This window comes from Anarhichas minor, unplaced genomic scaffold, assembly GCF_050575085.1.
Source record: "Anarhichas minor isolate MPS153535 unplaced genomic scaffold, ASM5057508v1 ptg000002l, whole genome shotgun sequence".
In the NCBI taxonomy this organism is placed as follows: Eukaryota; Metazoa; Chordata; class Actinopteri; order Perciformes; family Anarhichadidae; genus Anarhichas; species Anarhichas minor.
The window spans coordinates 1,407,536-1,434,120 of NW_027466448.1; the positions used below are offsets into that span (position 1 = coordinate 1,407,536).

At 43.6% G+C, this 26,585-nt stretch overlaps 1 protein-coding gene across 2 annotated transcripts; it reads right to left on the bottom strand.

Moving 5' to 3' along the window:
* Positions 1-2,246: 2,246 nt before the first annotated feature.
* cwc27 (CWC27 spliceosome associated cyclophilin) lies at positions 2,247-26,329 on the bottom strand. 2 transcript variants are annotated; one of them, XM_076077432.1, is made up of 14 exons: positions 26,110-26,329; positions 25,788-25,884; positions 25,203-25,315; positions 24,900-25,043; positions 24,641-24,739; positions 24,447-24,550; positions 24,043-24,112; positions 23,671-23,747; positions 23,555-23,591; positions 23,296-23,465; positions 12,214-12,317; positions 6,706-6,812; positions 6,513-6,619; positions 2,247-2,737 (listed from the first exon to the last, which is right to left on the bottom strand). In XM_076077432.1, the coding sequence occupies exons 1-14, from the start codon at positions 26,149-26,151 to the stop codon at positions 2,554-2,556; spliced, it is 1,455 nt and encodes a 484-aa protein (XP_075933547.1). In that variant the 5' UTR covers positions 26,152-26,329; the 3' UTR covers positions 2,247-2,553. The 2 variants fall into 2 exon arrangements, with proteins under 2 accessions (XP_075933547.1, XP_075933477.1); XM_076077362.1 differs by having other exon boundaries at positions 6,706-6,815; positions 26,110-26,328.
* Between the last annotated feature and the right edge of the window lie 256 nt (positions 26,330-26,585).

The following is a 26,585-nucleotide window of genomic DNA, read 5'->3' on the forward strand; positions in this document are numbered from 1 at the left end:
CTTGGTTGAAGCTTCAGCTGAACTTCAATACATTTAATACAGATGTCTTCACCGCCAGTATGGAAACAGGAGCAACAACTCTTTATGTACATATGTTAGTGTGAGTGTTGTTTTGTACTCCAAAGAATTTAAGGAAAATGTGGAAGGACATCTGCAGTGCAGACAAATGAAGCCTCTGCTCTGTCCTTGGACGTCTGCTGGTGACCAACCATCAACCATGAAAATGTGCAGCGCCTGTCCAAACCATCTCCTCTCTTTGATCTCGCACACATCAATATCCACGAGCTCTCTTCTTCTTCTTCTTCTTCTTCTGCACATTCGGTCCATCGCACCCGGGGCAATTGTCTGTGGAGGGTGAGGACTCACGGCAACACAGCTCAGGGGTCAGACCTGTGGGCTATCTCACACACCCAACACTTGAGTTACGGCAGCCAAGGGGGCCGCTTAAAGTGATGCAATGTGCAAAGGAAGAGCTAAAGGTTTAATGCAAATACACAACAAAAAGAGGACATATGGAAACAAAGAGAGGAGAAAGGAATCCCCCGTCATAAAGGAAGTGTTGGTTGAATTTCTAAGAGACGAGGAGGATTATCTGGCTATATTTAGCCCTTACTCACGAGTGCTTGTAGAATAGCTTGATAATGCTATTACCATTCCATCTCATCCCGTAGTCACGTGATCAGCAGCACAGAGCGGTGTTTCCTGCTCCGAGAGTTAAATATTCACCTGGTGGCTGCTGGAGAGGAATTGCCTCTTCTCTAATCATAAATGGCTCATTTAAAAAGGCAAAAAAAGCTAATTTATCTGATCCATCAGAGGATTTCTGTGCATCTTCCACTCTCACTCTGACCTGGACCCAGAAGCACACACAGCCGGTTAGATCACTGCATCACCTGGTTTAGATTTGCGGCGGCTCGGGCCGAGCCGGGCTCATAATGTAACATTAACTCTCTCTTCCTGTTCCATATGAAAATTTAAGCATAATCCCAGAAGGGCAGTAAAGAATCGTGTGCTGGCCGAATGCAGCTCCTGGTCACACACATGGCCGTGGCATATCATTTAACCAGCGCGGTGAGGTAAAGTCTTTGGGTTTAAACAGTTCCTTTTTCTTTTTTATAAGCGCTGACTGCTCCAGTGGTGACCTGAGCAGTGTGGCAGATACATATATAAAATGCTACAGGCCGGTTAGGCCATCACTGGTTCCCTCCTCAGCATTAAAGGAATAGTTAGATACCACTCTCATATCCGTTAAATATGAAGATACAATCAGGAGACGGTTAGTGAGATTTAGAGGTGCTGGTATGAGATGACAGCCAGGCGAGCTGTTTACAGTCTTTATGCTAAGCTAAGCGTCTCCTGTCTGTACCTTCATCTTTAACAGAAACACAAGACAAACTAGTATTACTATTAATTAATTAAAGTTACTGTGAGGAGCTTTTACCTGGTCCTGAACTAGTCTCAGTTTAGTCCTGATCCTCTATCAGACCTCCATCAGTAAAGAGACCATCAGAGAGAAGATGGTCTGTTTCTATAGAGTTATTCTTAAAGCTCGTCATCGGAGCCACCGGATCGGATTCTGGTGAAACCAGATGAACTCATGCAGGTTCACCAGAAACTCCTTCAGCTCAGACTCCAGCAGAGACCGGTCCACCGTGGACAGACCCAGATCCTCCAGCAGAGACCGCTCCACCGTGGACAGACCCAGATCCTCCAGCAGAGACCGCTCCACCGTGGACAGACCCAGATCCGGCTTCACCTGCTGCCTTGGACCTGCAGTCGGAGCTCCGGAGGGAGGAGGAGAGCTCAGCTCCCGGCAGCAGCAGCGTATCCTCCTCCTCCAGGAGCAGAGCTCCGACACCACGCTGCTGGAGACCCAGGACGTATTGCTGGACCCGCTGGAGGGAAGGGAGGCACGGGAGAACCAGAACTGAGAGGGGCAGACTGTCGGACCCTGCTGCAGTAAAATGAGAGGTTTTCTAAAGAGAGTCTGGTGCTCAGAAACACTACCACTTTAGTCCACAGGGACCGACAGAACCAACACTAAATAAAAGTTCCTCGTAACTTTAACGTACACGTTTTAGCATTAAGGTCGTGGATAGTGGTGTTGTACTGGACTGCATTATATTCAGAGCTGCTGTTTACAATATTCTGCTCACCTTCACGTATGTTGATGGGAAAGAAAAAATAGAAACACCTCAGTGTTCAGTGACTGGTACATTCATTTAAAATAAAAGAACAGAGTCAACTCTGTTTACAAATGCTATTTATTTAGAAGTTTAACGGTAACATTTAAGAAGAATGGCAGAACAAACATTACATGTAATCAAACGGTGACCTTGGTCGCGACTATGACCACGGTCTTAATCCCGATGAGTAACTGGACGTCATCCGGCTGCAGCTGTTCCAGGCGAGGAAGCCTTTCCATCACAGATTAAAGCGATCGTATGGGTCAGCATCAGTCCAGATGTTGGAGGCCAGCAGGCCGCTCAACCAAACGGGGTTTGAAGTGGTGGAAAAGGGGACACTCAGGATGCCGTTGGACCAGTTTTACGGTCACATGTCTTGGGCAGGACCTAACGTCCTGGCCTTCTTCTCCTTCATGATCTTCTTGCTCTCCTCTCTCCTTCGTTTGTTGACGGGGTTTCGTGGGTCGTAGATCTCAAACGTGTCCTCGTCCTGCACGGTGGCATCCTTGACTTTTCTGGTTTGCTCATCAAACTGCAGAACATGGCCCATCCTAAATCAGACGGAGAGAAGTGGAGAGAGGCTCAGAGGATGCACTAAATCACCGCTCTGTGGAGCTTTGACCGAGAGACTCGTCTCTTTCTGCTTTGAGCGGTTTTATTACAACATTACTATCAAAAAATGGGGAAAAACATTTCTATTATTTCATTTCTTTGTAGTCGTTTTGTTTCACTTTGTGGTCATGTTGTGTCTCTTTGAAGTTATGTTGTGTCTCTTAGTTATTTTGGTCCATTTGTAGTCTTTTTGTGTCTTGCTGTAGTTGTTTTATGTTAATGTTAAATTTGAGTCTCTTCCTGGTCGGTATGTGTCTCTTTGAGGGACATCTTGCAGCAGGTGAAGGCTAGGGGGGCCCTTGATTCTTTGGGTCCCTGGGCCGGGCCCAGTTGGCCCTTAAAGTAATCCATCCATGCATATATCTAGAACAAACCCACAGAAAACTGCAGGTCCGCTGCAACCCTCACTTCTGTTACGACCGAAGACTATTTTGTTTTATCAAATAACTTTTATTCTTATGTTTTATACCCATCGTATTCTATTTGGCTCGTTGACAGTTTCTAAATTGTATTTACAACGTGGTGTGTTGCTTTTACTCTTTGTCGTGATGCTTTTTATGTTTTATGTAAAGAACATTGAATAAACTAGCCTTGATACTGGTATTCTGATTGCAGTAAAAACACTTGTAGAATCAACACCGTCTTTGACAGAGGAGCTTGAAGCAGGTATCTGAATGAGTTCTCTCAGTACAAAGTGAAAGGTGGAGTATTACGGCTCGTATTTTTGAGACATCTTAGCGGTTCAGAAATCCAGAAAGAAAGCCGCGGTCCCCAGAGAACAGACGCTCATGTGTCTTTCATTTCCCCAGTCAGTTTCTCTTCCCCCGAAGATTAAAGAATCGGGACATTCCTCGCAGGAGATATCAGTGTCAGGCACGTCACAGATAAAACACATTTTCTCCCACTTACGCGATGTCTTCAGCTGCTGTTTGAATGCTATCAGTAAATCTAGACAACAAAGCAGCGGTGACTAATCAATGGAAGGATCCATTCTGAGCCACGCAACCTTTCCATGTTGTGAAGCAGCTCCTCTTACGTTCATGTCCGAGTGGAGAATCACTTATCAGAAATAACCAAAAAATGTTGGACTCTGTTCAGGAAATGAAAACCTTTTTACTCATGCTAGCAGCAGCACAGCTCCAACGTCAATCTGAAATATCTCAACTTGCACTGGATGGGTTTCCATTAAAACATCTTTCACAGACATTCATGGACCCCAGAGGATGAATCCTCATAACTACATGATGTCAAAATGTCCAAATACCTGCAAAACTAATGACATTCCCATCAGCTTCAGCTGCACTTTGTGGTTTGTGCTATGTAAGCATGCTAACACGCTAAACTAAGAAAACAAGTAAACATTCGCATGTTAGCATCGTCACTGTGAGCATATTAGCACGTAGCTCAAAGCACAGCCGTGATTGCTGTGCCGAGCTGAGAAAGGAGCCATGGTTTGAACAACCGAGTGCAACTACGTGGAAAATGTGCGCCTTTAAATCCACGTAGTTAAACGATCTCCCGCCTCTTTAAAATGGACGTCTTTTCTGGCCGGACATCATGTCACACAAACCACTTCTTTTCTAGCGTAATCCGATCTTTTTGCTGAAGATGAAGACTCCGTTCGGTCGTATAACCGAGGCTTTGGTCTTGATTGAATACATTTAGCGGACGTTTTTAAAATATAAGAGATGCTAAGTTGCTATGATAAGTGTTTTTTTTGGGCAGTTGACAGAAAAAGTGCTAGAGAAAATGAATGTCTTCGACGACTCGGCCACCAGGACGCCGAGTTATAACCGTCTCCATTTACTGCTGATCATCTGACATCTTTATCTCTATCGATGTCCGTAGGCTAAGCTAACATGCATCAACATCACAGTAACACCGCCATAGCGTCACAATCTTTAAACTGTCCCTTTAAAGTTGATGAGCAGCAGGTCTTTCTTATCTCCTCGAGGAAAAAAGAAATATTTACATGACCCGTGTGCTGTATATGTCTGGGTGTGTACATTGTGTACATTGTGTGTCTCACTAAATAGAGAAAACTGTGTATTCTCTATTGTATATTTTATAATGTGTTGTGTGCTGTGTACAGCATGTGGTGTGTGTCTGCTCCGTTCTCTGGCTGTGTGTTAGCGTGTCTCTGCACTCTCTCCGGTGTTTCATTTGAAATCGGCAGGAGTCGTGACAGCTCATCTAGAATGTGCCGGCTAGACTCCGGCAGAACCCCCGAGGACTCCTGCTGCCTCTTGATAATTCGTCTAGCAGTCTCGGCGATGACAGCCCGCCGGCCGTCACGGCCTCACGGTCACACAGCTCCCGAGACGCCGAGGTGGGAAAACCCCGGGGGTTTTTAGGGGGTCTCATCAAAACCTGCTGCTGCAGCGATGCGACGCCACAGAAGCCTTTTCCTCAATGTATTTTTATGCTGAAGTAGAGGGTGGGAATTAAAGTACAGTACAGGAGGTACGGCGAGAGCAGCTCTAGTGGAGCCCGAGGGGAGGAGGGAGAGTTTGTAGTCACAGACACAGATGGAATAGTTTACCTCCTCTGGCCCAGACTTGACTTCCAATGTCTGACCTGTTGTAACCCACATTCTGTTCGCAGCGCTCTCAGAGTGGCACAGACTTCCCACTGGTGTTTTTCTAGGACTGCTATGCTACTGCTCCTGTCCCCCCCCACCCCACCCCCACTCATACCTGGCGGGGGCGACAGTGAGGTGTCTACAGCCGGGAGAGGCTCCAAGGCTTCTCTCAAATTCATTAGGGCCCCCCACCCAACACAAGACAGACTGCACTTCAAGGGGGCTTCTGGAGACTAATAGCAACTACAGATTTTGTTATTCTAAATCTCTCACTCAGACACTTTGCTCACATTCACACACACATGGTATTCATTTCAGATCCCCGACTCTCTCTGTGTGTAGTGAGGCTTTGAGATCTTTGGTGAAAAACAGAATATGAGAGGAAAACACAGCGTCAGGGCTGATTTCCTGATGGACAATCTGGTGGCTGCGGGTTGAAATCCCAACTTGAACAGCTTGAACTTTCACACACATTTATCAGAACCCCCAAAGCAAGCTTTGGATCTTCATCATTCCTGGTACGAAGAAGGGTTTTCTGCAGTGTTTGACCATTTTAGTGTCTCATTTAGGCTGATCTTACTATTATAATAATAATGTTATTTTACTATCTCTTACAATCCAGTATTCACCACGAGGGTATCAATAGGAATAACACAAGTAGAAGAAGCTAATAATAAAAAAAGGCCTTTTCGTGCCAAGTTGTCACGCTCAAACTTCTCCCAACTTGCCAAACTGGTCCTTGAACTCCTCAGGAGCTCTCAGGACTCTGATGTGGATCAAGACAACTTGTCTTATCCGGCTGTATTCTTTTTCCGGGTGAGGAGTTATTGATGAAAAACAGAGCATTGTCTAGATTGTTTTCGGTTTGGTTGGTTTTGGAGAAATTGACCAGAATTAGTTTGAAAATGACAGCGGAGTGAGTGGAGTAAGTTGCTGGTGCAATATTATTTCCACGACTTCCAGGCAGGTCAAGCCTTCGGTTTGACAAATATTAGCTCGAGAGACGATAGCAGCATCAACAGCCAGCATCTGAACCCCAACTGAAGCTAATGTAACGATGGGCCATGTCCAAACAAACGTAGTAATACAAATAAATCCAGTTCTACATCTGTAACGTCATCAGGCTCACTGACCATCCTTTGTCGTCGTCCTCTGCCAGCTCCTCCACGTCGTCCTCTGGAGCCTCCTCAGTGATGGCCGAAGACAGCTTGGACTTGAAATTGTTGAGGAGGGCCAGCGTCTATCGGAAAAAGATCAGACATCATTTAATACAAACAGTACAACAGGTTAACGTAACCTGAGACGATGCGTATGTTCTTCTTCTACCTGTTGTTCTCTGGTTGAGCCTTTCTTCAGCTTTTGTTTGCGCTGCTCTTCGTACTTCTTGCGTCCCTCCAGATATTCAGCCACGGCCTCGTTGGTCGGCTTTTCTTCTGCTGGAGAGACAAACGGAGACATCGCTGCCGATTACTATTAACTCTTCACTCACCTGGTCTACATCTTAGCCGGCTGTCGCAATATTAAAGCAAATCATTAAGAGCCTATATTTAAGCAAATGCTCCTAAACCTTCTTAAAAAAAACATATCTTTCTTTTTTAATGTTTAATGATTTTGTCAGGCAATGTTTTACCATAAAAAGATAAGAAAGAGAGGTGCTCATAATAGATACAGACTCACTTTTATCTTCTTTTACAACATCATTTTTGGTTTCAGAAGAGCATTTCTTTTTGTTTTGGTTTCATATTTCTAAAAACTAAACTTGAGTCATCTCGAGCACATAAATGCAATATTCCACGAATAACACGAAGCTAAGTATTTGAATAAATGTAATTTGTACAATTAGAAGTTCCCTGACATCATTTGGTGTGAAGAAATATCGCCGCTTCATAAACTCTCTGGAACTTGACAGATGAGAAGCTAAACAAAATACGCAGAACATGATCAGAGAGAAAACATAAAAGCAAGTTGGTCACGCCGTTGCCTCGTAGCGTACATGATCTGAGAACATAATATTATAAGAGAGGCAGCACAGAGCAGACTGACGTGCTCTCTGCATGAAGCCACACCGCTGCCAACCTTCACTAAGATGTAGAGGGCCGAGGCCCCAACCTAGTCACCCCTCACTTTACCTCTCTCTCAGATGATCTAAACTCCGGCTGCTACCTTCTACCCAAACCTCATGTAATTGATCTCCCCTGGGGGGGAACAGACCCCTTTAATCCTCAGCAGAGACGGTACACATGAGCACATGTGCACCTCATCCATCTGGTGAGAGGAAAGCAAAAACAAACGTAATAAAACTGGTGTTACGGAAATATTAGGAAGGGCTCATCTTTTTATAAATGTGTGTTTGGTTACAAAAAAAGGAGTTGTGTCTAATCTATTTTTCAAATTAATTGAATCAAGAATTTATTAAAGCTGCTACAAGGAACTTTATTTAGTGTTGGTTCTGTTGCTCCCTGTGGACTAAAGTGGTAGTGTTTCTGAGCACCAGAGTCCCTTTAGAGAACCTCTCATTTTACTGCAGCAGGGTCTGACAGTCTGCCCCTCTCAGTCCTGGTTCTCCCGTGCCTCACTTCCCTCCAGCGGGTCCAGCAATACGTCCTGGGTCTCCAGCAGCGTGGTGTCGGTGTTGGCTCCCAGAGAGGAGAAGCTCTGCTCGAGGAGGAGGAGGAGGAGGAGGAGGAGGAGGACCGGTGGCGCCGATGACGAGCATTAAGAATAACTCTATAGAAACAGACCATCTTCTCTCTGATGGTCTCTTTACTGATGGAGGTCTGATAGAGGATCAGGACTACACTGAGACTGGTTCAGAGCTAGTTAGAAGTTCCTCACAGTAACTTTAATCTGCAGCTATTTTTAGAATAAAGCATTAAGTCGTTTTTAAGATGTTCTAAATGTTATCTATCTGGTTCCAGCTCATTAAAGTGATGGTTTTCTGCATTTATTTTTCAAAGTGCAGCTATAATGTAAACCTGGACTCTATAGCAGACCGGTGCTACAAAAGCAGACAGAGAGAGTAAAAGTCCCGCCGCTGACGGGAATAACTTTCCACCAAACCGTCCTCTGCAGTACGAGTGAAGTCGTCTCTCGTCGTGAATGAACGCAGAGACGATCAGCATGCAGACATCAGTGTCTCATGCAGTCATAATGTCTGTGAACCTCCCAGCGTAGACACACGGGCTGTGAAGTCACAGAGCGGCAGACGGTGAGCACAGTCTGCTGGAGCACCGTCTTTCCACGACAAAATGTGATGTCACCTCCCCGGGACGGCATCACCTCGATGGCCAACCGGTGCCCCTTCTGTGCTGGACGCACCAAATAAATGATGTCACAGAGAAAACATTGAAGTCCACTGCGATTCGCTAAACGCATGTTGTGTGTATAGAGCTCGCTGAGATCTACTAATAAACACAAATTAACGGAAGAAATGCAACAACATAAACTTATGTTGCACTTATTCTCGTTGCTCTGAGCTTCAGGGCTGTGAATACGCAGCAATCTCTGAAATTTCCCTGGAAATCAACGAGCCACACTTTCCCCCGGTCACCTCTCCTGCTCTGCCCCCCCCCCCCTGACTGATGACGCCCCGAGGTCCTAAACCAGGAACACACATCAGCCTCTCCAGCTGTTGTCGCTAACTACCATCTTTGGGTTTTGATGGCCTTCCTAGCTACATTCCTCCCCTCTCTGGTCACCTGGGCTCCAGAGAACTACAAATCAAGCCTCCGATGTCGTAGCAACCGAAGGCTGTTGTGGATGACAAACGCCTCCTCTGGGGGACAAAAGGTTCCTCCTCTCTGTTAAACAATCAACGCTTTGGTTTTTAAAGTGCTGTGAGGCAGCGTCACTGCTGACCGTCAATCAGAAACACATCACAAATGACTGTCAGTCAGTGCTGAGAGGTCAGCACCAAATATCCATCTTGAGGATGTTACAGATGTGGACAAACACGAGAACACGCCAATCTTGATCACCGGTTTAAACGTCACCCTTCAATATGCAACAGGCAGCAGCGAGTGTAATGAAGCCCCGAGGGCAGACAGGCCCAACCTACACAACATCGACGTGGGATAAAGACTGCTGCCACTTCATTTAGGGTGGGCACTGAGCGGACAGTGCTTTCAGAATGTCTCTCTCTTATTGTTGGCTCTGGTACCCGGCGGTCATGCCAAGAAAGAGAAAACCAGACCACAGGAACATGCTCAAATTTATGTGATGAAAACTGAAGGGGGAAAAATAAAAAAGGTGAATTCTGAAGAGACAATTGGCTTTTCACTGCTATCAACGTCATGTGTGCACATGCCAGCAGCCACATGGGCGGGATGGTGGAGGAGGACTGTAGAACTGTGAGGAGGTGGTCAAACAAAATCACTTTTATAGAATATTACAGGAAGAAAAATTAGACCACGAGAGTGAAAACTCTTTATTTGATGTCTTCTGTGTGTTTATTATACAAGAAGGTAACTGAACACATTACTTATTAAACATTAACAGCTGTTAATGCTGACAGAAGCTGTGCTGCAGAAGAAATGTACCCAATGATTGTTCACCTCTGTGGTGCAACATCTGTCTGCTCTTTAAAAGCATGTTTCAAGTGCCACGAGACACAAAACTGGAAGTATCAACATTTTTATTATTATTTATTTCTAAGACTTTTTAGACTTCTTCCACTAAATGTGTCTCTTTGAGTGCGTGTGGGGAGTATAGAGGAAGATCGTATTATTATAATACGTACAATAACACGCTGTTGTATTTCCTGTAGAGCTGAAACAGCTCGTTGATTAATTAGTTGGTCAAAAGAAAATCAAACAAATTAGTAGAATCTATACAAATATTCTTTTTTTTCAAGCCAAAACGTGAAGTATTCTTTTCTTCTGGCTTCTTAATTGTTTGACTGTTGGTCACACAAAACAGTTACACAATTTGGAGACGTCGTCTACGTCTCTGAGCTATTTTCAGATATTTTATTGACCAAATGATCGATCCGTTATTAACAACAATAAAAGATAATTGTTAGTTGCAGCCCTAAAATCTTTCAGCTCAAACATCTGAAAACCACAGTGACCAGTTGGAGACCATCGCACAGAGGTCAGAGCAGAAGCAGCAGAGTGATTTAAGCTTTCGGGGGATGGACGCGTCAACGCGAGCCTTTAATGTGTGAGGCTTTTCCAGCGGGGCGAGATAAAAACCAGCCTCTCTCGCCGCGCTGCTCCTCTGTGGCTGAGCGGAGCTTCAAGATTTACAGCATTCGAGCAGACATCCGTCTCCCCTGCAGTGGCCGTTGGCCCATGACATCCAATGGAATTAACTTTCTCTTCCAACACAGAAACGTAATGAGGAACTCTTAAAAGAAACTGCTGCCTCTGGCTAAGCTGCCAGAGAAGCACAAAACAAAAAGGTCCCTGGCAGAGTAGGAATACCTCGTGAGATAATGGAGGAGCTTAGGCTAGTTGCCACTTGGTATAACAATGCAGGGCTGTTACTGACTCGACGCTCCAGTTTAGAACTGGCTCTATTAAAGGAAGGCCTCTTTATGCTCAAGAGTGTGTATAGAAACAGCTCGAGTCTATGCAGATATCACGGAGAGCAACAAATCTTAGTTAATCTTCATATCAAAGTACAATAGAGCGCTGCAGTGCTGCAGCGATGACGTGTTTTTGTAGGCCGGCCGAGAAGTTAGCTTCTCACTGGTTCCCGCGACAAAAAGCCAATGGGATTTTTATTGTTGGATAATTGCAGAAAATAAACTCTGTGGCAAACAAACGTTGTTGATACTTAAACATTTTGTTCACGAGGATCACCTTTACCAATGAACACCATTTTTAAAGCATGAATTCAGTCGGCAGAAGCTGACGCTGTAAACAAACTACACCACGGTTGCATGAGCGCGAATATACACATCTAGTCTGCGCGATGACGTTTTCTAGTCTCAGGTAGCCACTTGTTAGCAACCGCCGTTTTTAAGACACGTAAAAGCTTCAAAATTGACTAGTGGGGGTATTTACTAATGTATTTTATGTCGTAGAACCAAATGTTAACATCTCTAAAGCGTGTGTTAAACACAGACCTTATTTAAGGCTCTAAAGAAAAAAACATTAAACGAGACGAGGAAACCGGAAGTGCAAAAAAGCGGACTCATTTCTGGGTTTTAGGAGTCATTCCTGACGTGTGTTTTGTGCTCTTTCACCTAAAATTAACCAATCAGCAGCGAGTCAAGAGTGGGCTCAGTGTCTGTGTTTTGTGGAGACAAAAACAACGTTTGAGCAACAAAAGCTGGTGGTCTTCAGTAAGTTCTGGCAGTTGGTAATCCCACAGTTCAGACTGGTCCCTGCAGACCCCCCCACGGACTATTTACTTTTGTTGCACAACAATATACACTCAACCTCAAGCTAACCTCTGTGCCTTAGCGGTTTTTGTAATTTTCAAAAATGTGTTTCAGCATCAGCAAAAAGCCTAAATCCAAAGATTGACGGCATCATGACAGACTGCAGTGTGGTGAAGACTCACATCGGCCAAAGCTGCAAACTAACAAACACACGAAGAATTTTGATGTGCAACTACTCAACCATTTTCACCCATGCAATTTTCTCTGAGTCGGGTGGGAGACACGTCTGCAACTAATTGACTAAATCAGAGGGTTGCCTTCCTTGGTGTCCATTAGCAGAGAATGTAGCACGGACCACCCATTTAGAGAGCTCTCACTCAGAGTGTGAGTTCTTCATCAAGCAGCTAGCTGTGGTGAGATGCATGCTCGGTTTATTATCAACCACCAATAAGTTCACAGTGTGAGTAACAGTAAGAAACATCCACGAGTAAAATCCTCTCACTTACCCTCCTTGACTTCTTCTACTGCGGGTTTAAAGCCTTCTTCTTTCCGTTGCTTTATGGCCTGAAGATCCTTCTTCAACTGCCGCGCCTCTTTCCTCAATTCATCACTGAGAGAGGAGAAAATTCAGTTGAAGGAGTTTAAACTCGACAATATATGTAAAGGATTACAACCTGTAACAGACAAAACCCTTAAAGCAGACTTTTGGCTTTAGAAATCCGCTTTCGGTTGCCAAAACTGAAAATATGGTCGCCATTTTTAGTCAACTTACATTTTGAGTAGTTGAGATGCGATACAGTTATATGTGTGATATATGAAAATGTGACTTGTTTACACATGGATACTTTGACTCCCAAGACTTCACAGATTTCCTTTTTGTTCTTTGTCCATTGAATCGATTTGCACATTAGTTTGAGATGTTGACGGGTTCGTCACACTTTTCACCCAATAGTCAAACAACTTAATTTGCTTCGCCTCTGTCTCTAAAACAGAATGCTCTTAAAGCTTTGTCTGGTAACGGCAATATTTAAAAATCACAAATGCAACAAAAAATACAAAGTATTTATTTTTGGGAGCATGTTTTGCCGTTTGCAGTACATCATTTTTTTATATGTTAAAATGCAGTTCCAGACGGCAATCAAAGGTCAAGAATTGGTTGCCAATTTCTCAAAATTGTTGGCGATGGCAACCTGGCAACCTTTACTGTCGAACCCTGCATACTCATCATTAAAATGAATTGCATCAAAACCCTCCATGTTACTGGTCTTCACAAACAAACATCAATTGTTCTGCCTCTGAGAATGTAACATTCATGGCTAATTATGTGGGTTTATAAAAGAAACATAAAACACTGTGTGCGAGTGTCAGAATGAAGAATGTGTAATAAAAGCTTTTGTTACTCCAGTAAATTTGATGGAGCCTTAATAAAATAATTGTTCGGGCCCTCCGGGCTGCTGGAAAGCACCAGAAGGGTTGTTGAGGTCGAGCAGACGTAAGTGTGTTTCTTGTTGTGAGACGAGTGATTGTGATTGTAGGACTCATTAAAGCTTTTTAACCGATTAAAACGCACAACACTCGACAGTGGTAATGAATACAGATCTGGCGTGGAGTATATTACTTTTTTTAAATACTTGCATATGAAGGAAACTGCAACAAAACCTGTGTATATTGCACAACATAATTTCAATGTTTCAAATCATATACCCTGCTGTATGAGGCTTTTAAAAAGTCAAACTTTTGTGGTTATTAATAATTTGTATTATCTGTACGTGTAGAAGAACAAGGCATAGAAAATATTACTGTTCTACAATTCAAGAGTAAGTCTAAAATTACAGCAGTCAAGTCCCAAATCAAGTCTCCAGTCGAGACCAACAGGTCCCGAGTAAAAACCCAAAAGTCTCAAGTCAAGACCGTCAAGGCTCTAGTCAAGACCAACAAGTCCCACACAAGGTCTCCAGTTGAGACCAACAGGTCCCACTTAATGACCAAAAAGTCCCAAGTATAGATAGTCAAGTCCCCAGTCATGATCAGCAAGTTCAAAGTCAAGACCAACAAGTCCAAAAACAATTCCCAAGTCAAGACCAACAAGTCCCAACTCAAGACCAACAAGTCCCAAATCTAAAGTCAAGACCAAGAAGTACAAGTCAAGTTCAAAGACAAGACCAACAAGTCCGAAATTTAAAGTCAAGACCAAGAAGTACAAGTCAAGATCAACAAGTCCCTTGTCAAGTTAAGGTCAAGACCAGGAAGTACAAATTGAGGTCCAAGTCAAGTCCCAAGACAAGACCAACAAATCCCAATTGAAGTCAAGTCCAACATGTTTCGAGTCTTAAACAAGTCATGATGTGACCTGAACAAAAGACTGAGTTGTGTGATTTGAGTCCAACCCTCTGCACTCGGTGAATATCCATGTAAAGCAGAGCACAACCCTTTGGATGTCGGCCATGTGATCTTACTGCCTGCTGTGTGCAATAAACTACACAAACGGCCTGCGATACGTGAAATACACGACTGTCACTTGCTGTTAGTGGCAGAAGTAATGAGAGACTTTTATACTTCCTTTCCTCGAGTGGCAAGACATTAAGTCTCACGGGCACTGCTCGTGTCCAGCCACCCTTATAAAACCTTTAACTGCTCGACAGAAGCAAGCCAAGGCACATCCTCGACTCAAGCGTCTCCTTTGGCAGGTGGGCCGAAGCCAAGCTCATCCAAGGCTAACTGCTGGAAGTCTGAACCACGACCAGCAAATGCTAATTATTGTTCCCTTTCACATGATTGAGGCTACTGCCAGTTGCAGAGCAGATATGTTATGTTAGGAAATGATAATATTTTTGCACTGCCTGACAGCTCAGTTTTTGTCCCATTCTCTCGCGGAGCCTCAAAGCACAGGTAAGCTGCTCAGTCTGGGCCCCTGGCCTAGAAACATGTGAGGCATCTCCAGACCAAACAATGGCTGCCTTTGTTTCTTACATCTGCTCCTCTGGACTGGCATTCATTTATATCCGTTTCCTACCTTTTATTTCATCCTTCTGTTTCTAGCTGTCCAAACACTCGTGTTACCTTTGTTTAAATCTCGGACATTGTCCGTGGCAAAGTATCGAGGCATCAAACCGACTGATATTTTATCTGCGAGTGCCTCTGCAAATATTACCAGCTGTGGCCGACTCGATGTCACGTCTCTCCCTCGTTAGCTTCCCCGCTGCTCCCGAGGACACACATGAGGAATCAGTCAGACATATAACGGTTGTTAGTCGTCTCTTTTCCAGAAGAAAAAGAAATGTTGCAGCTGAATCCAGACGAAGTGGTTGGCAGAGTCACGTCTGGCACGTGAGAGGAAGTCGCCTGCTCAGTTCTGTCTCGGCGCAATGACAACAAACCTCTTTTCTGAGACACAGACTCAGATGTGACAAACCAGAGGTGGGCCAGATAATATAAGAATTCAAAGACTATAACTGACGTTTATAATCTCACACAAGGTAAGGTAAAAAAATGTGGCAACTGCACCTTGATTCAAGACAGCAAACTGACATCAAAAGTAAACAAAGGCCGGTTTATCCTCAGATTAAAATGTGGAATTACTGCAGCAGCTGTGCAGAAGGTACTTTAACTCTTGATGAGTTATGTTATCAGGAATATTAAGACTGTTGTGAGGACTTCATATGACTGTGACTGTGTTGTCAGTTAGTCATTAAATGGAATACCATTTGGTTGTATTCACCAGTGGTTGTACAAATTGCCATTTTTTGAAGTGGAAGACTCACAAAGACTCGGTCTTCCCCTTCGTTGGTTGTTTTTCTCTTAACCAACTACGATTTCTTCAATAGTTGTTTGTTATGCTTTGTTCATGCTGGATGGCTTATTTCCAAGATACTTATGCATTTCTCTGGTAAACACAAGATTTAAAGTGGTGCTTTTATGTTATTCTTTGTGGAGAAACTGTCTGACAGATCTGTCTTTCAAGTCGAGTAATTGCTCAGCCAATGAAATCGTATGAGTGTTAGTCGACTAGGAATGCTTTGGTCGAGGACGGCACATTTAAAGAAACACAAAGTCAAAGCAGCAGAGACAAAGACATTCTTACTTTTAAGCTGCTCACACATGATCAGCATTAAAGCGTCTGGCTGTGCCATTGTTTTCCTGAGAGAAGAGCGGTTTGAAATTCCCTCTGAGCGCAATTAATTTCAACTTTGACTTTAGTTGCCGCTGATTTTTCCAAGCTCAACCAATGCGATAACAGCTGTATGTGACGTAGCCACACTTTGATGAGCAGCGCTGCCTTGCTTTGCCTCTGCAAGGCAGCTTAAGTCCTGAGTTCGGGTCAAGCTCTGAAAATGCTCAATCCTACACTTCCCATCATGCAACATTCTGGCAGAGATTTGTAGTCTCCAAACTCATAGTGTCCAGAACCTCAGACGACAATATACAATTGTTTTCGCAGGCTGTGTAGTACACCATATAACGAGTAATCAGATATTTATGTGTAAAGAGTTCTCATTTAAGTGAGCTTTCAGGGTAACAGAAAGTAACATACAGATGTACGACGAGGCCAGATATCGGCTGCCTGTTGAATTTATAGCAAACGCTGCAAGATGATGTAATGTGAAAAGAGAAATATTCTTAAAACCCACGCTAGCAAAGAGGCCAAAAAAGGCATTAGCAAAGAGGAACAGTGGTCACAAGTAGATACATAATTCAATTACTCACAAACTAAGACCTCAAAAATAATATATATATATAGTATATAGTATATTGCATTATATTGTGTATACTGTATATACGGGGTTTTGTTTGATCCACTCCCTTTAATAATACACTATATATATACCCTTTGTTTGATGCTCTACAGTTCAGAAAGGCCGTCTTGACATGACTTGTGTGTTTTAGAGAGATTAACTGAACATGACTCAAGGCTCCTACTTGAACTCAGTCCAGCCTCTTCCCCGGGACTGAGGGGTGAGGTTATTCTATGTATATTCTGCTGCAGCGAGGAGCACTTTGGACTGAAGTGATCATTTTCTGCCTGCCTTGACATGCCGCCATGCGGAAAACAAGACACGTATCCAGGGCAACAGCCAAACAATCGGCTCCACGGCCCCGGTGCCAATAAAGAGAAGGAGGCCAGAAAGGACGGGAAAAAGCCCCAGCAACATCTGTTAGGACACACCTTGGGGCTCAGCAAATTCCTCTCAACACTCAGGTGGACGTTCATGCCAAATATGACGAGATTCACTCAAAGTGTTCCTCAGATATGGACGTGAGGTCACAGTAACCTGATATTTAGACCGTCGAAATCTAATAATTTGTGCCAAGTTTGAGGAACTTTTACTCCAATCGTTCCCGGGATATCTCCTGAATACCACCAACACTGCAGGGCTCCATAGTCAGTGTTGTCGGGTTGTCATTTGGAACAAATTCTTGGCCTTTGGCGGCCATTTAACATTTTCTCTGTCCCATTTAAGAAAAAAAACTAAAAGGACGTCTCTGTATGCGAGAGAGGATTCAGATGTCTAAGCAGAATCGAGACAGATCGGAGGTCTGCGCTAGAAAGTAGAGGGGCCCACAGTCCAAGACCTCAAGGCTGAAGGGCCCCTTATTGGTGTTGTGGGCATCAGAAATGTAAAAGGGGAGAGATCGGATGAACAAGCAACCAGTGCTTTTATTCTTGAAGTCACATTTTCATTATTTAGTTGACGTTTAGCTGCATAGTATCTTAATTACTTAAAATATAAGGTTTCAGTTTAGGAAACCAAAAGAGCCAAACCAGCCCTGCTCTGGATTTCTCTCTGTATGCATATCTGAAAATAAGTAACACCTACATTTAGGATGAATTAGCAGACAGGTGTAATATAAAGAATGGAGCTTAAAACTGTCAAACTTGGCAGTTTTGTTTCAGCTTGTGACGCTGCAGTGACTTCCTGTTTACACTGTTGATTGGACGGCGCTACAGATGTTTGGTAGTTAAAGATACAGTAGTTATTACTAAAAATGTAGGAAGTTTGAACATTCATTACTGGGGTTCAATGAAGAATAGTGTTGAGTACAGGTGAATAGTAACACCTGAAGCATGAATGGGAGGATGGAATAAGAGGAGTTTGTGGAGCATCGGCCAGCAGGAGACGAGACTCTGATGGCCGTTTAAAAAACATCAGGCCAAGCAGAGATCAGATGTTGTCATTAAATTAAAAATAAGAGTTAAATGGGACGAACTAGACACATTATGGCTCGTTTTATGTGAACCCCTTCTGGTCCCGGCGGCCCTCGTCTACCAGCTACTGTCACTCTTTCAGAAAACTCAAAATAGTGAAACCCAGAGAGCTGTGGATGATTAACTTTTCATAAAGAAAGCATATGAAGTGATTGGCAGGAGACCAAGAACCTCTCTGGTGATTCAGAACTTTGCGTTTAATACTCCAGCGTCTGGCAGGAGTCTGAGGCCGACACAGGAATTCACCAACCTTAAAAATAGTCCAGCGATGACGGTACGGCTCATCAACCAGTCTATCGTTTTCCTAAAATGTACAAGCAGGCGTACAGCGCTTGCCTTTTTTGGAGGGGGATTCTCATTCTCCAACCTTCAAGGGACTTTTGAGAAATGTAATTACTGATAAAGTCGAATTGCTTTCGGGTGTAAATACAGCCAGTGTGATTGCAACGAGTCCGATGTATATTTAAAAGTCAAACTCAACACCCAAGGATGGCAGCAGCAGCAGCAGCAGCAGCAGCTTCTCCCCGCTATCGTGGACTCAACCCGGTCTGACGACTGAGCAAGTGATGTGGATGAATGTGCTGGAATAACAAGATGGCTGGGTGAACTCCCCTCGGGGGGGCACTCCACGGCTTGGTCAGAAGCCAAGGAGAACTGTGAGCCGGAGTGGAGGAATCCAACCTCAACACAGGAATTTGCATGACTTTGCAGAGCGATGTAGACCGACACATTACCCACCAAGTGGACCGAGGGTCCTCTTTCAGAGCCTCGCAACTATTGACTAGATCCTTTGTCACGACGGAAGAAAGCTGTGAATCTTTTCTTGACATTTAGTCCAGAATGTTCTCTATTCATCTTAAATAATCTGCTTACATTTGAGAGTGAAAGACAAAGTAAATGTGCACATTGTGGACGTTGATTACGGTCCGAGTGGCGTTCTTTGTTTTTTTAAAATTCATTTCCAAAGAACAGTCTTAACCCCGTCGTCCTAGACATGCACCGCTGTCTGGAAGTGTTTCCAGCGAGTGCCCCATATGGGGCGGACATGCTGCAGTGGGCCGGAGACGTGTAAACCCGGCACTTCCAAAACATACACAACCCCCGCTGCCAAGAACTGGATTATCTCAAGCAGCTTTTTATGCACAACAGCAGCGGCGAATGATTTCTTGATCTCGGCAACCTCTCCCCGAGAACGCGGCGGGTTGTGACCGATGACAAGAGACAGGTGCAGCCAATTATTAAGAGAGTGACGCAGCGTTGGGGGGGTACGGCCACTTTGGTCGGGATAATTAGAGTCTGATGTCCCGTTTGAGTTACACTCTCCACACACAGCTAGAGGGCCGCTGTCTTTAAGACGAACCAAGTCCAGAAACAGTACGACGGAGAACAGCGATGAGTCGAAGCATCAATGAGTCTAGTTTGATCATCAAGTCATCAAGCTTTTCTAATTTCACTGGGTCAGTGGATCGTTTCACAGTGATTAGGAGTAAAATGATCGTTAGTAAGTAAAGCAAACACTTGTGTGGCCACGACAAACACAAACTAGATTTTTCAGGGCGCTACAAGATAAGTAACAATGTTTTATTCACACATAAAACTGTGATAATAACTTCCTATTATTGCTTATCGACTCTAAGGGGAATCCTTTCATGGCAGAATGATTTCTGTGTACAGATGAATGACTTGGAGCGTGATGTAATTACAAACTAACTCAATTATAAAGCTCAAATCATTAGTTGGTCAACAGAAAATACTACTAAGATAACCGATTCATCATTTAAGTCATTCTTGAAGACACAAATTCACTGGTTCCACCTTCTCAAATGTCAATATTTGCTGGTTTCCTTTTACGATATTTATTCGTATTAATATCCTTTTGATTATCTATTGTTTGATTAGATTAATATGCCAACTGGGACTCTAAGAAACTCTAGGATTTGTACCATTTTCTGAGATTTAACACCAAATGTTTAGGAAATTGGCAGATTAATTGAAGTTTTGTGATTATTTCGTACACTCACACACAAACCTTTAGTCACAGTAATTCAGCTATTATTACTTTAATGACATACTGTGAACCGACATCTTGATTTAAGGGCTCTATAAAGTTCTGTATTATTAAAGCATGCTGCCACACACCGGCTACCCTCTGTGTGATAACGAGTGAGAATAAAAGTACCAGGATGTGCAGTCATCTTCAGCGTGAGCTGCAGCTGAGTTAGCCGGGCCTCACACTGCGTCCCTCAGCATATGGAAGCGTTTTGCCTCCCCAGTCATGCCCCGCCGGGCTCAACAAAAGCGGCGACTACCACATACGCTGCTTTTAGGGACTTCATTCAGCGTAAAGTGTCCTTTATAAAGCAGCCCCGTCCTTTAAAAGAGGCCTACTTCAAACACAGACTCGATCAATAGCAACATAAAAGAAGTGTCAGACTGGGAGCATGAAGGGGTGTAACCAGTAACACCAACAGCACCAAACATCAGCACGTTGAGACAAACTCCGCATGAATAGGATCCGTGTTGATCGATCGTGACTCATCGTTTGACTCGGTGCAGGTACGACGTTATTTGGCAGCTCGCCCCTTGAATGTGAACAAGTCCGAGCGGTTTTTTTTTTTTGCAATCGTGGAACACTGCAGTGGAATATCATCTGGCTGCAGAGACGCAAGGGAGTTCAGGGAGACTCTTTAAATTCAAGGTTGTCTCAGACAAAAGATACAATCAGGGTTGTAAATGTTCCCCCTAAATGAGGCCCGAGTGTGCTGCAGACACACACACACACACACACACACACACAGTACATTAAACGCAAACAACCAAAGTCCTGCATCAGTAAACTCAGAAACTTGAGAAAAAGCGTCTGCTTTGAACAAACCGCCTCTCTTCTTTGAGTAGATAGCGGCTGGTGTTCCTCTGGTTGCAGAGCAGCTCACAGCTAGCGGTGGGAGAGCGGAGCTCGCCCTGCAACAATGCCCCCTTTGTCCCGGACCAACACTGTACCTACCAGCCTGCTCTTTGATCCCCTGCCAAGACAAACTACTGTGTTGGGTTACAGTTCTTGTAGCAAAACAATCTGCACTTGTGTTTAATATACTTCAGTCTGCCTGCATTGGGCTGGCTGTCACTCACACACACACACAAATGACTGCGCTCCTTATCCCATTAGCGCTAATGAGAGCAGGGTATGTTGATGGCTACCTGTTAGGAGGACATGGAGGAGAGATAATCGGCATCAAAAGAGAGATGAAAGATAAATCTCTCGTTCTCGCACTAACGTCGTCTCACACACCATCGCCTTCATTTCACTCACACCGCCGGCCTCACACAGACGCACTGTTTGCTTCTACATCAGCAAGTCATTTGGTTGGAGCGCCAACATTCCCGTTTCAAATGGCAGCTCCACTGATGCCGGTTGTTGGAGTTTGATGTATCGTAATAGCACCATCAACTATACACACTCAGGGCCATAAGCATTTGGACTATGACACAATTTTTCTAATTTTGCTGATTTACACAACTCCAATGGATTTGAAAGTAATCAGTCAATATGTGGTTGAAGTGTAGACTTCAGCAACCCCTTTCACCAAGCACCCTGTCTCTACTGGATCTTCTGGAAGATGAGTCATCAGTCAGCGCTGGTCTCCCTCCCACCACACCGATCGACACCTCAGAAGAATGGCCACCATGGGACACTTCCTCACTGCAATCTCAGTCAGTACAGTCAGCCGAAGCTCAACAGCCACCACCTAAAAAGACCCTGAAATCTGCCTCCGAGATCAACAAAGACTTGCTTTTCTTGTTGATCTTGGGATAAAAATTGGAGACCCCATGACCTCGGCCACCATGACCCGGCAGGAGATCGCACGCCTCAAATTAGACCAAACACACGACAATGTCTGAGAAGCAAATACAAGAAACGGCATTCCAGCAGAAAACACCACCTCAGTATCCGAGCTCAACTAAAACAATACAAACTACAACCGGCTGAGGTGACCAGCACCGTGAATAGCTACGCCCGCCAACTGCACATCGAAAGGCAGCACCTTGCAGCCTGTCGGCGACTGTGCAGCATCGCAGGTATTAAACCAGAATCCCCAATCGGCCCCGGCACCGAAACAGAGACTCCGTATACATGCCTCTGTCAGGATCTCACTTTTAACTCTGATGAAACCAGGAACCACGTTGTGTATATGATCCCTGATTATACTGTGTAACCACATGACTTATATGATTGACTGCATGTAATCATGATGCTTGCTATTACCTGAGGCCACAAGGCCAGAAAAACATCATCCTGTGAGTCCTGAGATCATCAGGACTCCAACAGGTATTAAGTATAGAATAAGAACAGAGTTGGGGATCAGTAGTTTAGACTTCATCAACTGGCCCGGTCTCAACTTATTTTCCACGACACGGTCCAGAGAGCTACAACTGAGATTAGTGTGTGTTTTATGTCTGTGTAGAAACACAGCTGGAAGGTAATGTGGATGTCAATGACACGGGACAGGAGAGAGAGCACCATATTTATGTAAATATCAATACTTCTAAAATGAAAGTGCTGCAATTAAGACTATTGTTTTCAGGGACCAAGTAGGAGAATCTTGACACGTTTTAAAGGAGCATCGATGTTCGGAGCGCCTCGGTAGCCGATTGGTTACAACGTACACCACATAACCTCAACGTCCCGGGTTCGATTCCTGCCTTTGTTGCGCGTCATACTCCGTCTCTTTCCCCCAATTTACAGTCTGCTTCTACGCTCTCAGCTGTCTGATAAAAGCGAACAATAAACCCCAAAAATATCTTTAAGCTGTGGTTTAACACATGAAGTCTGGTTTACTCATCACACAGAGTGCTACTCAGCCCGTGACAACAGTTACAAACTGGAGGTGTGAGGTTTGAAAGAACTAGGCGTCTAATTAAAAATGCAATTGAGTTGCATTATGGGAAATGTAGGACCCAGTGTTTCTGGAGCTTGATGTTGAGCTGAAACCATTAGTTGATCCACAGACTGGAAACTATTTTGTTAAATGATTAATCTTTGTCTTTTTCTTCTATTTCATTGACTAAATGATTCATCAATTACTATTAAATATCAACAATAACCTTTAGCTCGTTATCTTAGTGTTGTAAACACATATTTAAAGCTCAGGTCCCATAAAGTTTGGATCTGGCGTATTCATTAAGCCTGTAGTGGTTCATCACTCGTCCTCTGTTTTATACAGCTCAACAGCTCCACCTGCAGGTTGTTATGCGTTATTACAAGCAGAACAACGACTTCCTGATAACTGCTGAAGACAGTAATCCTGCAGACCGTTTATGAATCTAAGCTGCCCTCTGTTTGTGTTTCTACTCGAGGTCAGAGGTCAGAGACTCGCCGTCGTACCTGCGGCTGCTCTTCTTCTCTTGCTGCTCCTCCTCCGGCATGTTCTCTGCCTCTCTGTATTTCTTCAGCTTGTTACTGATGAGCTCCCTCCTCTTCGCTCTCTCATCAGAGTCGTACTCTTCGTCTGCGTCCGCGTCGTCTTCAACGTCGCCGTCGGCCGCATCGTCTGTCTGGAGGAAACAACGCGGAGACATTTACAATCAGAGGAAAGACACTCGGAGGAACTTTGTTTTGGAGGACACTTTAGTGTCCGACTCACCTCGGCTGTGTCTCCTGGTGTCTTCTTCTTCTTCTTCCTGGGAGAGGAACAAGGATTATGAGTGGAGGAGAAAGCGCTTATTGTGTAGTTATTGATAAATCAGTAACTGTACATACTTGACCGCTGGAACAGAGCTCAGCCTGGGATCATCTTTCAGGAGGTCGTGGCTGCTTTTGCTTTTTCCCTTCAGCGTCTGAAGAAACACAAACGGTGGTAAGAGACTCGTTTCATTTTTTCATTTCAATGCAGCACCAACTTCTGAAACTTCTGTTTCATTTCAATAGAAAATCATTTAAAATCAGCAATATTGCAAATATCAGAGTCCAACTACCACACAGGTTTTGTAAAGCACAGAGTTAAGATTTAAACAACTTTTTTAGATGTTTCATGTTGTAAAGATGTAAATCAGATATGCGTCTGTCCTCTGTTGTCTTGTGACCGACCTCTTGAAAACATATTTGAATAATGTCACCGCTGTGCTTCAGTACCTGGCTCACTTGATTCACCATCTCCTCCTCCTCTTCAGCTTCTTCTCCAAAAGACAACAGACTGAAGTTCCTGCAAACATCAACACACTGTTGGCACCGAAGCATCGAGAACAACAACACAACTTATCAATCAAAGATGAGTTCCAGCTCGGGAACCCGTTGACGCTGACGGTTATATGAAACAACAGAAGAAGAATCAGGAGCAAAGAGGAGGAGAAGAAGATAAAAGATCATAATATCTACTTAGATCTGATTACATTGATAACTGCAAATCTAACTGTACAACATTTTAAAGTCACATTATGGTCCATCGATTGAATCAATGAATCAATGAAAGTAAAATAAACAAACAAATAAAACCTCAAAATAAACAACAGTCAGAGAGAAGAGGTCTGATCTCTCACTTTGTGGCCTTTGACTGAGACTTCTTTCCCTCCTCTTTATCCTTCTCCTTCTTGCCCTTCCTTGTTTCACGAGGTATGATGTCATCAAACGGAGAGTGAAGCACCTGGAAGAGACAACAGGTTGTTGCACTCATTACTAAACTGTTGTCAAGCCAGTAAAAAAAAGTAATAGTAGAAGAAGAAGAAGAAGATACCTCTGCAATTTTGATCTTGTGGGGATTCAAAGGCCTTTCGTCGTTGTCACATTCAACTTCTGCCAGTCTGAGCATGTTGTAGACTGTGTCTCCTGTGACCTGCAGCGAGCATTGTGGGGAAAAACCCAACTCTTGAGTACTCGGTAACAGTAACGATTACGCTGATCTGGGTTCATGCATGTGGGAGGCTTTTAAGGTCTTTTATCAGATATCTGAGATGGAGATATGAATGTAAATTACTGGAGTTCTTCGGGCTCACCTTTCCGAATATGGTGTGTTTGTTGTTGAGCTCGTCTGCGCGTCCCAAGGTGAAGAAAAACTGGCTGCCGTTATCATGAGGGCCAGCGTTAGCCATTGCAACCAAACCTCTCCGGTTGAAGCGCAGTCTGGAGTGAAATTCATCCTGAAAGTTTAAAAAAGAAACGGGTGAGTTAATATCAACGTCGGCTACATTCTCTAAATGTTTGATGGTGCATACAGGTTAGCATGTTAACGTGTCCTCACAATGATTCACACTCGTGATGCTCTTAGTGTTCACAGAATAATCAAGAAGCAGTCTGACCTTAAATGGACGACCGTAGATGGACTCTCCACCTGTTCCTGTTCCCGTGGGGTCTCCTCCCTGAACAATGAACTCACGCACCACTCGGTGAAACATGGTGCCATCGTAGTAACCTAGAGGACAGAGAAATATACGGTAACATTTTTACTGTACATTTATGGACAAACGATGTAATTTGATAGAAAATACAAGGAAAACAGGCACTGCTTCAAGTGTTTGATAATAAATCAGTGATACATTTATATTTGATTGGGTTTAAATTGAACTTTTCATTGATTTTTATTACTCCTATAATTACTTTCAAATTGCAGAGTTCATTCCAGGAATCGTATGAACCAATGAACCTAAATCTTAAAGCATTGATGTCAAAAGTGATATTTCCTCCATGTTACATGTGGTGAGATTAATAGATAATCAAACCAGGGATATGATCAGCTACAGGATTGGGCTCATGTGGCCTCAGACAATTCTGGGTAACCAAACTGAAGGGATTGTTTTTGGGTGACTGATGTTCTGGACTTCATCTTGTTTGATTTTAGCTCTGCAGCTGTGTTAAGAGTCTTTTAACTGGCTCTGAATTCTTACCTTCCATGGACAACTGCACAAAGTTCCTGCATGCTTTAGGAGCCTCCTTGGACCACAACTCAATGTCAATGTCTCCTGCTGAGGTCTTCAACAGCACCTAAGAAAAGAGCACAAAATGGGGACATTTAAATAAGGAATTACACATTTATATCGCGAGTAAAATGCTCTACGGCTCTGACACTTCATCTGACACTAATAACGCCTTCAATCGTCGATGATCAACGTTACAAAGCCTTAAGGTAAAGTATAAAGTGAAGTTTGTGGTTCAAAATGCACATAAAAGGATCAAATTGAAGTTAAGATAGACAAAAGTCGCGCTCACCTTTCCATTTGACGGTGGCTCTTGGATGTAAATGTTACTCATTCTGATGCCGAGGTTTTGTCGTTAAAGCAAGGAAATAGTATTTAACACCGCCTGATCCTTTAAAATACAACAAACCGTTATATAAACCGATAGATTATCTTTCTATAACTCGCTTTCTTTAGTGACCAATATTATGCTTCTTAACGAGAGCCATATCGGCCATACATGTGAGCTTGTTGTTTACTTGCGAGTGCGTGGGGGGGATCATATATATATGTATTGTTTATTTCTTTATTTCTTCGTAAATTAACATTTTAATCAGTAAATTAGTTTTTATATCACCGATAAAATGAACAATAAAGTCACGTGAATCTAAATCTGAAAATGTACTAGTGACAGAACGATCCCAAGCATAGTTATCGACACCCCTCGTAATGTTGACTTTTGGTTTGACCCAAGTGTTTCACGACAACACACCCTCGGAAACATATGAG